This window comes from Solea solea, chromosome 3 (genome assembly GCF_958295425.1).
Source record: "Solea solea chromosome 3, fSolSol10.1, whole genome shotgun sequence".
Classification (NCBI taxonomy): domain Eukaryota; kingdom Metazoa; phylum Chordata; class Actinopteri; order Pleuronectiformes; family Soleidae; genus Solea; species Solea solea.
The window spans coordinates 5,650,427-5,665,527 of NC_081136.1; the positions used below are offsets into that span (position 1 = coordinate 5,650,427).

The 15,101-nt window shown below is 41.6% G+C and overlaps 1 protein-coding gene across 1 annotated transcript in view; it reads right to left on the minus strand.

The window, feature by feature from the left end:
- Positions 1–14,891, minus strand: part of capn1 (calpain 1) — a 29,447-nt gene extending 14,556 nt beyond the window's left edge. The window contains exons 1-4 of the mRNA XM_058625798.1: positions 14,733–14,891; positions 7,521–8,224; positions 4,708–4,777; positions 2,546–2,664 (exon numbers count right to left, since the gene is read on the minus strand). Coding sequence (XP_058481781.1) covers positions 2,546–2,664; positions 4,708–4,777; positions 7,521–7,778 — 447 coding nt within the window. The 5' untranslated portion in view covers positions 7,779–8,224; positions 14,733–14,891. The remainder of the gene's footprint in view (positions 1–2,545; positions 2,665–4,707; positions 4,778–7,520; positions 8,225–14,732) is intronic.
- Between the last annotated feature and the right edge of the window lie 210 nt (positions 14,892–15,101).

The following is a 15,101-nucleotide window of genomic DNA, read 5'->3' on the forward strand; positions in this document are numbered from 1 at the left end:
TTCCTCCTAACACCAACCAGGAAATAGGGACATATTGAATAACCACTAGGGGGACGACTTGACTGGTTGCGAAACCAGTTGGAAAAATTAGCTCAATTCCAGCGTGATATACAACCTCAGGGAACATTTTCTCAATATCTAGTTTGGGGTCTTGATGCAAACTTTGTTTGCTTGTAGCTGGTATTGTCCAATATATACAGACCTGGTGGTTCAAAACGGGAGTTTGGGTGCCTGTGAACCATATCAAATTTGCAATATCCGTCAAAAAGGTCGCGGTATGACGTATTTTGATCACATTATCATAACATCTGTTCTCTCTTCCACTCTTGCCATCTGTTCTGGCAGATTCCAGCTACAGTATAGGGTCATAAGGGGAGCTGGACTTAATTTCAGCTGACAAGGCGGGATACGCCCTGGACACGTGACTGGCCAATTACAGGTCTTACATACAGAGACAAACAACTATTCATGCTCATGTTTACACCTTCTGTCAGTTAATCTGACCTCAATCTGTATGCGTTTGGATTGTGTGAGGAACCTGGGGAAACACGAACCTTGCAAACATTATAAGAACATGCTAATTTCACACATACAGGCCTCTAACCTCTAAAACGAAGGTTCCTCACATTAGAAATCACTGGCGAAATACGAGAGTGGTGCAAATCGCAACAAATGTGCTCGTGTAGCACAGACACCGTAGATAGCTTTTTATCAGATCAGCTCTGTGTACACACACACACTCAGGTAAAGATAATGAGTCAGGTGACATCACAGGACAAACACACTCCTCCACAGCCATGATGACATCAACAAACGACAAAAGAACTCAGACTCTCAGTGGTTTAATGAGCTCTTCTCTGGAGTTTCATTTAAAAATGTCTTATTATCTTAAGCCTTCCATGCCGTTATCAGTGACACTCGGCTTTACGGCTCATAAAGTAGAATCAAAAGTCATTAAAGTTGCTTTAAGAAACTGCAACAACCTATTGGATTGCATCCTTGAACAGGAGGCTTGATACCTTTGCATTTATATTTATATTTTCTACCAACACTGATGAACAGCAACGTTTGTGGACTTTGGTCCCCACAAATTTGGTAAGGTGGTTCGTAGGTCAGGACTTTAGGTCCTCAGGGGGGCCAAACAGCGGCTTAGTGGATAGCACTGTTGCCTCACATCAAGAAGGCTGCCAGATTGAATCACAGTTCAACTGAGGTGCCTTTCTGAATGGATAGTTGTTCTTCTCTGTGTGTTGGCCCTGAGGATAAAGTGGTGGAGTGCAAAATTTCAACATTTCAACCCATTTCCTACATTTTGCTGTTAAAATGCACCATATTCAAACTGAATGTCCCATATTTACTCTGCTCGATAACTGCAGCATCAAGAGTTCTGTGGTGTTTCAAACAGCTGTGTCATTGCTCCAGTCTGAAGCAGCCACAACCTCAAATTTGGGAGTGGTTTCAACATGTGCGTTCTGTACGCAAAGCAAAGTTCAGCTGATAAGGCCCTGCAGCTCTGCCACAGGGCTCGCACCATAGAGACCACAGAGACGTACACAAGGGTGGTGCCACTGAGCTACCATGAAGATTTCAGATGGAGGTTCCGTGTCTGGGTGTTTCAAGTCCTGCTGATGCGACAGTGGCTTGTTCACGTTTGAAAGTTCTATGGCTGATAAATAAAAAAGGGCGTTTGTCACCCCAGTCCTCTCATGATATAGTTTATTGTCCGACTTAATGTCTGGGTGTGGATCTGCAAAAACCCTTATCTTGAATGACTCAATGGGGTTTGAGAAAAGAGCGGTTTACGACAGAAACAGTTTAAAGAAAGAATGATATCCGCTTTTTGCTGACTTAGGCCTAGGACTGACGAAATGTGTCCAGAAAATGTCCAAAAAGACTTTTGCTGACATGCACGTTCTTGCATCCAACTCTCTTTTAGGGAAAATGTCCAATCTTAAGTTCCAGAGAACTACATTGTTTATATTTTGTAGCAAAGAGACAACCAACCATGACAACCATGTTTTTGGGGTTTTCATGAGGAGTAGTTAAAAAATACCACCTACAGTAAAAGTACTGTACTCGGTGAAAACACGAGCCTGACCAAGGCTTTACCTTTCCTTAATGAGGCCTTATCCACACACAAACAGAACTTCCCCTCAATTATTTTCCTTTATTGTTCTGCAGAACGTTTTCGGCATCGTTTCAAGAAATGAGTTCAACACCTTCTTCCTTTCCTGATCACTGATAAAGAAACTTCACATTAGAGCAAGAAGTTCTGGTATTTCTCGTCACCATTTTTATAAACCTGCTTTTCAATTATAAAAGCACTGTAAACAATGTCCAAAATCCATGACAACCTCCAGAGGTACAATCGTAAAAATACTCAGATGTACCGTAAAACATGAAATATGTGCAGTAAACAGCCACACCCGGGACCTTTTGTGCATTTATAGTAAATAAATGTCAATTGCAGGCTGGTCAAAATGGCGTGGCGACTGTGTTTGATGTGGACAGGTGTGTAAGAACAGGAAATAGTCGCTGTAGTCACCTGGAAGTGGAAGATGCCTGCGTATCCCTGCCCGAAGCTCTGACCCTGAGGAACCACTCTGTGGAGGAGGGAGGTGTTTAAGGTCAGCGAGGCGATGGCTGCCAGAAGCCAGCAGTCCCCTGTGCACGCACACACACACACACACACACACACACACACACAGTTCTATTACCCCAGATCATCCCTGGATGTCACAAAATGTTTTCACTGGGTTTTATTTGAAACACAGTGTGTCTTAGAAGACTCCTCAGAATCTAAAGTCAAGCCACTTTCCCTTTATCTTGACAGGGAGCCGTGCACTCAACTCATTCATGCCACCCTGATAAAATGTGAACACACATGGAGACCAGTGGGAAGACAACTCATAAAAGTGGAATTCACCCTTTTACAGCTCAGTGAAGTCACTCGTCAGGAACTTTGTTTGAAAATGGGAGAGGCAGCGTCGTCACTGGACAAGGGAGGGAGGCTGAAACTGCCATAATAAAATTGCTTATCTATGCACCTGAATCACGCTGTATGCTCAAGTCACAACAATTGTGACATACCTTATTGCACAAAAACATTAGTGACTCCTTTTTGGTTGTCCGTCAACCATTTTCATTATCAATGAAATCGATTTGACCTTGTTTTTCCCAATAATGAAACAAGTTTTCTGATTGTTCAGCTCCTAAAAATTTGAATATTTTCTGGTTTCTTTGCGCCACATAACAAAAGGAGCCATTTAAGGTTAGGGTTTAAGAAAACGATTCATGGAGAAACCAATCATTAGTTAGTATAGCATATTATATATATATATATACTATATATATATATATATTATATATATATATAGTATATTAATTAGTATAGCCCTAAAACCTCTTCACAGTATTTGTATTTATTCACAACCACAACAAAACATCGAAAAACAAATAAATAAGGCTGCATCATATGACGTAAATGCATAGTTGAATGGCTACCTGTAATATTTCTGCTCTTCCTAACCCTCTTTCTTTGTTTCTGGAATAAGCTTCTCAATAAAAAACTTATTTGGGTGGAGAAGGGACAAACATGGCTCTTTTAATACTAAAGGTTGCAAATCCTGGTCTTAGGGCATTGGAAGTGATACTGCGTTCCAGTGCAACTCCAAAAAAAAGGGGGGACAACCAAGTGACGGATGTATGGCCACCGACCCTTGTTGCAGCTGGTAAATAAGCGCTTACCACAGATAAAGACCCATTTTTACTCATTTGTCTGTAAAACAAAGCGCTGCACGATGTTTTTTCCCCATTTCTACATTTTTGAGCACCGCCGCTCCCGAGGGAGAGTCAAAGAGCTGCGGAGCGAGGCCACTTCCTGTGCGTCTGCAGCTCCTCCGAGTGACGGGAGCGTGGCCTTGTTTACAGATGTGAGGCGGAGAAACAAAGCATGAATTATGCACGCAGGAAACATCCCGCGCAATAGAAACTGTTAACTGCTACGGCTGGACTGACTGTTATCTACCTCTGTGTTTCAAGATGTCTGCCTCTAACTTTGTCTTAATGAGATATTAGAGCATACTCTAAGCTTTAAGTAATAAGAGGTCTCTTACTTAATATCAAGTTATATGAGTTATTTTTGTATGGTTTTTTTACATTGTATGTTTATATGTATCGTTCCACATCAAAACAAACACTTTTTTTCCATATGACCAGCCCCCCACTGGCCGAACTAGACACTCAGTGGCCCCCAGGTCATTTGAGTTGGAGACCCCTGGGTTCATACAAGAACATTGTTGACCATGTTGCCCAGAGACCACATATAAATCTTTCCTCTTTCTGAGATTAATGCATTTTTGCACACCAAACTGTACAACTATGATTAGAGGATTTTAGCACTTTTCTGTATAATCTGGTTAATGGGAGGCATACGATTTAAAAGCTGCTTTAAAAGAATGAATATTTTAAGGATATTCCACCAGATGTATACAAATCTGTTGGAACAAGCTGAATAATAGAACCTATTTTATTGAAATATAGATCTATTGTTTTCTAGGGTGTTGTTGAAGGCACAGAAAATGACAGTAAATGTAAAAAAAGTGTGGTTGAGTCCTTACAGGGGATCCTTCGTCTACTCTCCGTCTAATCTGTCATATCTGAATCATGCTGTAGTAACAGAGGGAGGGACATCCCGGAGGGACTTACCCAGCGCTCCCTGACAGATGTCTGTGCGCGTCGCTCCATCCACGATGAACTCGGGCTGCCTGCAGACCTCCTGTCGAGTGCACACGCACAAACAAGCACAGAAGCATTAGGGCTAATCTGATACAAGCAAACATTTACGATTTACAGTATAAAAAAAGATACATATGCATATTGGATGCATATTTAACGAGAAAACTGACTGCGATAATTATAATATAAAAGGAACGATTTCAAAGAAATGACACCAAACAAGGCTAAAATAGGTTCAAAATGATCAGTAAAAGCACTCAGGAGAGGAGCGACTTCACTCATGAGCAACTCATTGCACAAAAGCCACTAAAAAATGTTGGGACTACGGAAATGCGAAAATTAGTATTGTGCTAAATCCGGCATATTTACCGCAATGTATTGTATGTTCATTAACATGCTCTGTCCCATCCAAATAAAGATGAATTAAATTTAATAAAAACAGCCATTCAAACTATATGAAGCTATAGTTCGGGACGAGCAGATTGGTGGGAATATACATACTTGCGATTTATCTGCAATTCATTATGTTCTGTGTAACGGATTTAAAAATCAGTGACGGCCAATTACCACTTAACGCGATTTTACTATGGCCAGATGGAATGTCCTTCTTTGTTTCCGTCGTAAACTACCTCTTCAAAAGCACATTCTTGGCTGGTTTGTCCCTTCAAGGCTGCTGTAGAATCATGGTGGCCTCCATAAAGCAAGGCCCTCGGCTAAAACACACTATTAAAGGCTCATTTTAAGGCTACAAAAACCAAATTATTTTTTATTTTGAAGCAATTATACACTTTATAAACCCTCCGAAGTCTTACACAGTGGCACTGTTTTAAGAAAACTGTCACTGCTGTGAACAATTGTACTTCAGAGCCATTTGGAGCAGTTATAGTAATAGTTATGGCTTTAAAGCTGCGAACTCCATAAAGACTTACATTTTCTTGTTCAGGGTCACGCTGAGCTCAGATTTTTCTCCCCCTCTCTCTTTCTGAACACCATGAACCCTCTTATGCAGCGTAAATATTACAGATCCTGTGGTGCAGGCGAGGCACATGCATTATGGATCATCAGACTTTTCGAAGAACCATTAGAGCCCCCCCCACACACACACACACACACACACACACACACACAAATAGAACACAGACATGTTCACACTTAGGGGTCTACACGCTCAGATGGAAGCTGCGAGAGGGGCTAAGAGGCTGCAGTCACGTAGATGATCACGACCTCCCTTTTACAATCACGCTTCGTCTCGCTACCCTTCCACAGCGGCGACCTGTCACGGTATGCGCTAAATCAAACAGTGATGGGTGTGTGTGCCGTCTCCAGAGCTGCCGTGATAACACCTAATGAAGGCTGTCCCACTCTGTTCCCCTCTGGTGTCACGCTCGGCTACAAGGAGCAGCCGCGGGCATTTATAATGCAGCGAGAGTCTGAGAGAGGCAGCAGAAAATCTGAGAGGTGAAGATGATGAGAAAATCTGTGATACATTCACTGTCTCACTGCTTAAACTGAAGGGAATACCTCTCCTGACAGGTATTAAAAATCACAACGACCAATCATTCCTGACAGGGAGTTTAGTTGCCAAGCAACAGAGAAAGAAATTAAACTCTCTGCAGAAGGATTGCTTTCCGGGGTGTAAAGGATTGGCTCATCACAAACTGGTCTGAGGAGTTTCATCTGGTCATAAATCAAAGTTTGTTTCTTTCAAACTTTTAACACTAAAAAGATCATGTTTGCCTTCCTGTCCAAAAATAAGTAGAATTTCCTAAAGCAGCACTAGAAAGGATGCTAGAAAAACTGGATTGCCGAGTTCCATTTTTCTCTTTTTAGATAGCAGCTCTCTGTCCTTGGCTCCTCCCACCACATGAGTATGGATTCATGCACGTGTTCCGATATAAATCTCAAAAGCTTTCCCTGGCACCGTGCCGATGAAACTAACTGCGGAAAGGTCTCCCTAGAGCTCTGGACGTCAGGTGACTCAGATGGGACATGTGTGTGCAGCTGCCTTGTAGAGCAGCCAACGGGAGAACCCTCTCTCTGTCACTGGACTTCCCCACGAATCGTAAAACTTTCCAATCCCAAGGCCCAGAAACTACCAGAACTGGAAAACTGGAGAACTTAAAGCTGTTTTTGGACATGAACTCTAGAAAAGTTCCAGAAAATTTGGTGCATTCTCTGGACTTTGATTTTCTCATATTATATTATATTATATTATATATATATATATATATATATATAAAAACACAGTGGGACAAGAGCACAAAAGCATTTGCACACTTGTTTTCTGTTCTTGTTGAAAGGTTTTCCTTCTGTTCTTTTTTTCTTTCACATGTACTCACACAGACATTGTCTGGAATTTCGACCAGGAAGATGGCTTCTTGACATTTTCCATAACTCCTCCTGCCAAAGAGTCCTTTCGGACAATTTCAGGAACATGTACGTCAATGAATTCACTGATGTGATAATTATTTAAGGGGCCAGTGTGTAACATTTAGGAGGGTTTATTGGCAGAAGTGGAATTTTAAGTTTAAAATAAATTGTAGTTTGGTTATTGTTACCAAAAACAAAAAACCTTGTATATATGCTTTAGGCAAAGGCCTTGTTTTATAGAGGCGGTCACCTTGCACTGTGATGTTTCTACAACAACCCAAATGAATGTGAGCTTTGAAGTAGAAGCTTACTAAGGGTTTTGGAAAGGGAAGGTTAAGTGTAATTGTCACTGATTCTTAAACACTGGACCTTTCACTACACCAAAGAACAATTCACAGAGGGGAATTTCTCACCGTGGGCCTCAACCAGCGGACTCCTTGGGTCTTGGAGGATCTCGGTCCAAGCTCATTGAATCCCAAGGACGACGAGGAACACGGGAACAGGCTGTCCTCAAACAGCTTCCCGCTCCGCTGGCACTGGGATATCAGAGACTGGTAATCCTGACCCAGAAGCTTCACCGCGTTGTTGTTCTGTCCCAGACCTTCGTCGCGATCCCACTGGCTCCGCAGCCTGTAGGCCATGCCCGTGGCGTAAATGGGTCGCTCTACCATCGTGAACTTGAACTCGGAGCAGCAGTGTGGGAGTCGGCTGTCGCTGTCTGCAGTGCTTGTGTATGTGTGGGACAATACGATGTTAGAATGCGTCAATAATGAATGAGCCAACTGTGACCTATTGCATCGACAGCTTTTTTTATGAAGCACTGCAGCAGGCACTGATGTAAATCTGATCTAAGGTGGTTGGGGCTTCAAGGCTCAATCGGGAGTCAGTATTTAACATTAGTGGCCATTAAGAGGATTAAATATCGACGGGAATGAGCCGCTGATGCTCGTGCCTGTGCTTCAGCTGGAGATGAAAGCTCTGGATGCAATAAAAAAAAGAAAAGAAAAGTGTAGGCCGTCACTGTTTGTTATTTTATGAATGTCCAGATGTGTGACGGCCAACAGGAAAGCAGTGCGTCAGTGTTAGTCTGTCCTTTTCACCCCCGAGCCAATGAAACCTAAAAGAAAGAAACAGAAGATGAGAGACTACACAGAAGCCAGGTTTCCATGAACATGTTTTCAGATTCGGTAAATGAAAATGCATTTATTTGTGTTTCCATCAACAGCTGGAAAGGGAATATTATGAGTCAGTTCACCAAGATAAGTAGGTGTTCTTGCACCAAGTCGAAGAAGGTTGAGTTTTAATTATTAGTCCACAAATCCTCCTCTTGTCCACTGTATCTGCCAATTCAGGTGTTTTCCCTGTAGAGCCAAGCTTTTTATTCGCTGTAACTGTGATGCAACTTTTTTGGAATGTTCCGTGTTTCTATTCAGGGGGTTTTATGTGTAAACTGAAAGTTTGCATTTAAACTGGCACCTAGAGAAAGCATAAGGCTAGTCCACACAGTCTTTGTACCTACACATAATCTCTACACCATTCTACAGTGAAGAAAAGCAGCAGCAGCAGCAGCAGTGTCCACCCTCTGTACACACATGCAGGGATTACAGAGACAAATAGAACCTCCTGTCAATCATATATTCATAAAAAAAACAAAACAACTTGAGCTGGAGACAGGTGAAGGACCATTTCATCTCTTTCTACCATCAGCTAACATCAAAATATTTACTTATTTAACCTGACCTTTAACCTGGTTCACTGTAAACTCAATTAAGAACAATGTGGTTTAAAAGTCCAGTTTTAGTCGACACAATTTAGTCTGGTTTTTTTCTAACAACACGTAAACGTACTACATCTAATGTAAGTTTGCAATAGAGTTCATCTATTATATTATCCCGCTTGTCAAAATGTAGTATTCATGATTTATATTTGTGGTAAAATTTGACTCAAGGGTGCCATCTCCCACATGTGACTTTACCAGAGAGATGTGAGGTTAGTAGCAAAGCTACAGCAATGTTTACAAATAATTCATTAATGTAACTACATTAGCATACATGTGCTCAGTAAGTCAAAGAACTGTTAAGCACAGGTGTTTTACGAGTGAGTTTCCGTATGCGTAAGTGCTATAACTGTCATAATACCGGCAAATATTTGGTAGGCCAGCTAGCTATCTAGCCCTTGTGCTAATACCTTGCTGTTGTCGTAGCTGTGTGTGAAGTGCCCTGTGTGAGCCATATGTGACTGACAGGTATATTCTGTCCCTGTCCCTGTTATTCTGTCCCTTTTTTCAACAAAAGTGGTGTTGAAATGTTTGAACCAGCCAGCTATAAGCTAAGTGTAGCCGTGCACACGTAGCTGACTGTGTACACAGAGTCTGGAATGCATTTAACTCAATGTTTACTCAGACAGGTCAGCAGTGGATGGTATGTGTATGTGTGTGTGTGTGTACTGAGCGGACGGGAGGGTGTGTTTATGTGTGAATCTTGACGAACAAATAGAAAACACCACGCCCAGAACAAGCAAAAGCTCTTTCTTTCGTTCTTTACCAGACTCTGTGGTCAAACAAAGCCAGCGAGGAGCAGGAGGAAACTGTCGTTACTGCTACTGACGCTACTGACGCTACTGACAGAACTGTAGTATCAAAGAGTTTGTCTCAGTCAAGTATTTTCATGCAAATTAAAGTCAAGCTACAACGACCCCATTCATGTCGTTGTCCCTGTAAACAAGCACAAGTGGGAAATTGAGTTATTGAATGAAGTGAATTAGCTTCTGCTATGCTAGGTGGAGATACACCCCTTTTCAGCTTGTTAGCAATAAGTGGTTTAGCACCTGGCTACTTGTTAGCATGTCAAGTTCCATTCAGAGTATTATCAATTAACTTAAAAATGTTCAACAAGCTGAGCACACAAGTGGTCTCCTCATCAGTACAAAAAAAATGCACCAGCCTGAATTTGGACATGTTTTTGTGTAATTCTTAATTTTCTGGGTATTAGCCTGAATCCGACTCTGGTCCGACGGAACAGTCTACATAAAATATTAGCTCGATCACATTATCTGGGTATGTTTGTCTACTATTTTCATGACGATTAATTAATTTTAATGTTTTTTTTATTAGTTAAAACAACCTTATTTTTTATCATCAAATGTGAGTATTTTCTGGTTTCGTTGCTCATATGACAAGTGACTCAATTTGGTTTGTGGACAAAACAAGACACTTGTTTATTTTAAGCTAAGACAACAATAATTGACAGATTAATTGATTATGAAAAGAGTTGTTAGTTGCAGCCCTGGTACTGAGAGCCTCTGTTTTTGTTTATCTCCGTCCCTCAGACACAAAACATGAGGATTGTTTTTAACATCTGTCTTTTTCTTTTTTTTTTTTATTGAAAAATAATCAGCTCTGTGTGGTTTGTCACGACATCATCTCCTCGGCTATCTGAACTGAGCTCTCTTCCCGTTTCGACAGCGGACTGTCAGTCACATCAGAGAGGCCGGACAGTCTGTGTGTCGTTGGCACAGGCGGAAGAGCAGAGGAGATGTTACAGTTTCCTCCACTCTCTGCAAACCACACCCATTAACAGTGGCTGAGTTCAATCAATGAGTCACAACACGCAACATGTAGCTACAACAACAGCAGCAGCAGCTCCTCACATCCTGCTGTTTTACAGCGTGTGAATTATGAGAAAAGTGCTTACTACTAAATTGGAGCACTTGCTTTAGAATCAAGCCGAACCCTGCCGAACACATGCGTTAATCTCCAACATTTACCAAAGGAAATATCTAAAATATCAATATTTAACGTATTTAGCGACAGCAACTTAGACTGACACGCTGCATTACACCACATAGCGTTTCTTTATTTTTAAAGCTACAAAAGATAGACATTATTACAGACGAACCACGGCCAAAGTAGATGAGTTACCGTGACTATATCCAAACCATTTGCTGGTGGTTATGTCTGCTGTGTGTACTCGGGTCTCACTCAAACTCCAAAGCGGGTTTAATGTGCTTGAAATGAATATTTTATTTCCCCCTCACGTGTGAAAATACACTCGGATACTCTCGCAGATAATCCTCCACGCCCACTTCTGGTCGTGACATGTATGAGAAATGACAAGCATGTCCGGGCAAATACTTTTCAGACTACTACAGAATAACTAACAGCAGAGGGCTATAGCTTGATTTCTTTTGTCTTTCAGTTGTCAGCAATCAAATCAAAAACACGCATCATGACGCACAAAATTACGCTTTCCTCTTTTGCTTAAAATAGGTCCACACGGCTGACATGATCACTGCAGCGTGGCACTCCCGTTCTGGTCACATGACGCTGCCGGCGGTGCATGTTATGTGAAGCATGAACATGATATTTAAAGTTAACCCTTCTGTTACCATCCTTTCATTCGTCACATCTCATTAACATAACTTCGAGACTGTTTGCGATATCTAGAAAAAACAACAACTATGGACCGGTGATCTGTCCAGGGTGTGACCCCGCCTTTCGCCCTATGTCAGCTGAGGTTGGCACAGCACCCCCTGCGACCCTCATATGGACGATAAAGCGGTAGGTGATGGATGGATACCTGGAAAGCAGAGAAATAGAGCTTGCGCCCATATACTTGTCATTACGGTAGCCCTCTGGACTTCCATGGAACGGCTGTCCAATCACAGACAAGATTCACCAGTGTCACGCGATACCAATATTGATGTGCCTTATCCCTAATTTAAAGCTGCAGGATGTGGGTTTTGTTAATTGTATTACATTTAAATTAAGGTAAAAGAAGTTGCCTTCTTTTAACATGCTTAGATTTGTTTGAATTCATGGGATTAATGTTTTTTTTATTATAAAATTTGATTGCGCAGCCTTCGCATCAGCATGCTATTCCGTGATAATCTGCAGCCATAAACCTGGATTACAGTCACGTGTATCTGCCTTCACTGAGAAGGAAATCAAGCTGCAATAATATATTATTATTAGCTATTATTATGCAATATGAATGAAGAAATGGGTCATGCTGCAGCGAGAAGCAACATGTACAGTACAGTAGAGTACAGTACAGGAGGCTGCTGTCAGAGAAAAAAGGGACTGCTCAGGGTCATGTGACTTTACAAGCCAGTGGATTTGTGCTGATGTGCGTCTGAGCGGTTCCCTCCTCACAACACAGCAAAAAGCCGATTGTTCTCCAGCGTTAGGGTCGTGAAGAGTAAGCATGCCGGCGTTATTTCTGCATGCGGCGGGTTCACATTCCAAACAGGGTGAAATCAAATATCCAAAGTGTCTTTGAAGAGAAGCACGTGGAGAAAAATAGACCGGCGAGGTAACGAGACACGCACAGTCCCGACAGAAGAGAATGCTGACTGTATTCAAACAATATTTAGTGCACGGCCTAAAGCAGGGGTTCCCAAAGACTGGGTCGAGACACACAGATGGGTCATGGGGGATTTTTCTTTTGGTCCGCAAACAGACGACAACGAACGACCACAACAAACAACGACATCAAACGCAACACGACAGACAATCACACGATGGAGGACTTCCAAAAGCTCTTATTTCCGGCTCGGTTTGTGGCTGTTTGTCTTAACAAACACCGGCTCGGTGGTAGGAATGAGGCTGGACCCTCTGGTGACAGTGGCAGAGAGAAAAACTGTGGACAAACTGCTGAGCATCCTGGACAATGCCAGCCACCCTCTGCACACTGTCATCAGCAGCCAGAGGAGCCACAGAGGCCTCAGCAACAGGCTGCTCCTCCCAAAATACAGGACCAACAGGCTGGGGGACTCGTTTGTCCCCCGGGCCATCAAACTGTACAACTCCTCACTGGGGGGGAGGAGGGCAAACAAAAAATAAAAAACCGGTACGAACTAAACAAACAACAACCACAACAATAACATAATGTGCAATAAAACCATAGACATGTGCAATAAAACCCTGGGCATTACGGGGTAACTCTAGGTGTGTGTGTACCTATGTGTGTGTATATATATATATATATATATATATATATATATATATATATATATATATATATATATATGTATATATGTGTGTATATGTATGTATGTATGTGTATATATGTATGTGTATGTATGCATATATATGTATATGTGTATGTATATCTATGTATGTGTGCATATGTATGCATGTATCTGTGTATGTATGTATGTATATATATATACACATGTGTTGTGTGTATGTAGGTATACATTCATATATATAGCATGGGTCACTTTCATTGTTATTTTTATATTTTTATTTTTATTCTTATCTTATTTTATTCTATTCTCTATTTTTAACAGTGCTGTGTATGGATGCTGGAGCTGTTAATTTCCACGAGGGAACCTCCCAAGGGGATTAATAAAGTCGTCTGTCTGTCTGTGTCTGTCTGTCTGTCTAACAAGATTGTCAAGCTTTTTAGAGTGCAGGCATTTGCCTCGACTTCCAGGCATCCCAGGTCTGTTGGGCAGGTGGTTGTAACCTTTATTTATGGCGACGGGAAAGCAAGAAGAGGAAGACAACGTTGTTTCTGTTGGCTGTATTTCTAAATATGACTTGCACAGCTCCTTTTTACCCCACATTAAATCATCATAATGTGAAAATATACAACACATCATGTCTTTGGTTGGTATGTCTGATATCCCTCCTTTTTTTATGCATTTGCTTGGAAACCACTGTGATTAAAATGATTTACAGGTGTTTTTAAAGAAAGAAACAATGGGTTTTGGACAGTAACATGTAGTATTCAAGCTGCCAAAAAGTCATTTGCGGGTCCTATGTTGTGGCTGATGGGTTCATTTTTGGCTTCGTTTTTTAGTTTATAAGTACTTCAACGAGCCTCACTGATTAATCAAAACTAATCAATTTGTTATTTGCTCTATAAAGAGGTGACAATGCCAATAAACCTCAATTGTTTATCAATATTCAGTTTTAACCAGGAAATGAAGACTATTGAATCACTAAAATCAGAGGTAAAAACAGTCATACATTTAGCAGGTGATTATTAATGATTTAACTCTTGCAGCTACGACAGTGAACTGAATATCTGTGAATTGTGGGCAAAAAAAGACATTTGAGGACACTCTGGGGGTTCTGAGTACCATCCTTTTTGTTGTGACCCATCGGTTAATCAAAAAAATAATCGATCATGTAAAACAGCATGTACAGCTGCAGCATGTATACTGGACATATGGTCGCCACAGATAAAGCAGCCAGTCGTGGTGATAGGTGTGGCTCGTGACCTCAGAGGAGACAAAATATCCAGCTGTCAAACATCAACTTTGTCACGTTGACCAACGCAAACAGCTGGACGATACTTTTCCCTTTTTGTACACACCTCACTCATTATGTCCGGGTTTTTTTTCTTCAAGATACTCAAAGTGGAAATCACGCGGAAGAGCTCACGCGCTACACTGACACATTCCACTATGTTGTTTTTTTGTTGTTTCTTCTACTTCTTCTATGGCTATGGCGAAGAGTTTACGTCACAACACTGGTTACAATTTCCATAAAACTTCAAGTTCTTCTCGTTAAACTTCACGCGGACGTGTCGTTGGCAGATTTTTCTTGCAGCAGGACTTGTTTGCCAGTTTGTGGCAAAGTGAAAACTGTGTCGATGAAATAAAGTCATATTTACCTGGAAGGCTGGGTGTTTCCTTCAAAACAGGCAGTTATGTGAAGATTTGACACGGTGTTCGTTTCGTTCTCTCCCCTTCCATGTTCAGTGAAGGTCCGTCCACTCCCTCTCACTTTCCCTCCCCCTTCTCTCTCTGCCAGCCTTTATTAGAGACACCCTGCTGCTTCTGCACTCACATTATTGAGTCAACGCTGCTCCTGCACAGTGCGCATGCGCAGAGCCACCAGCATACCATAACCTTCTATTGCAACTGCAGTCACCGACTGTACACATTTTCTTTTTCACTCGTGGAAGTAAACAAACAGGCAACCAAAGTGCAGTGAGGCCTTGTTATTGAAACCAGGTGAATTTTAACGATACAAGTTACAA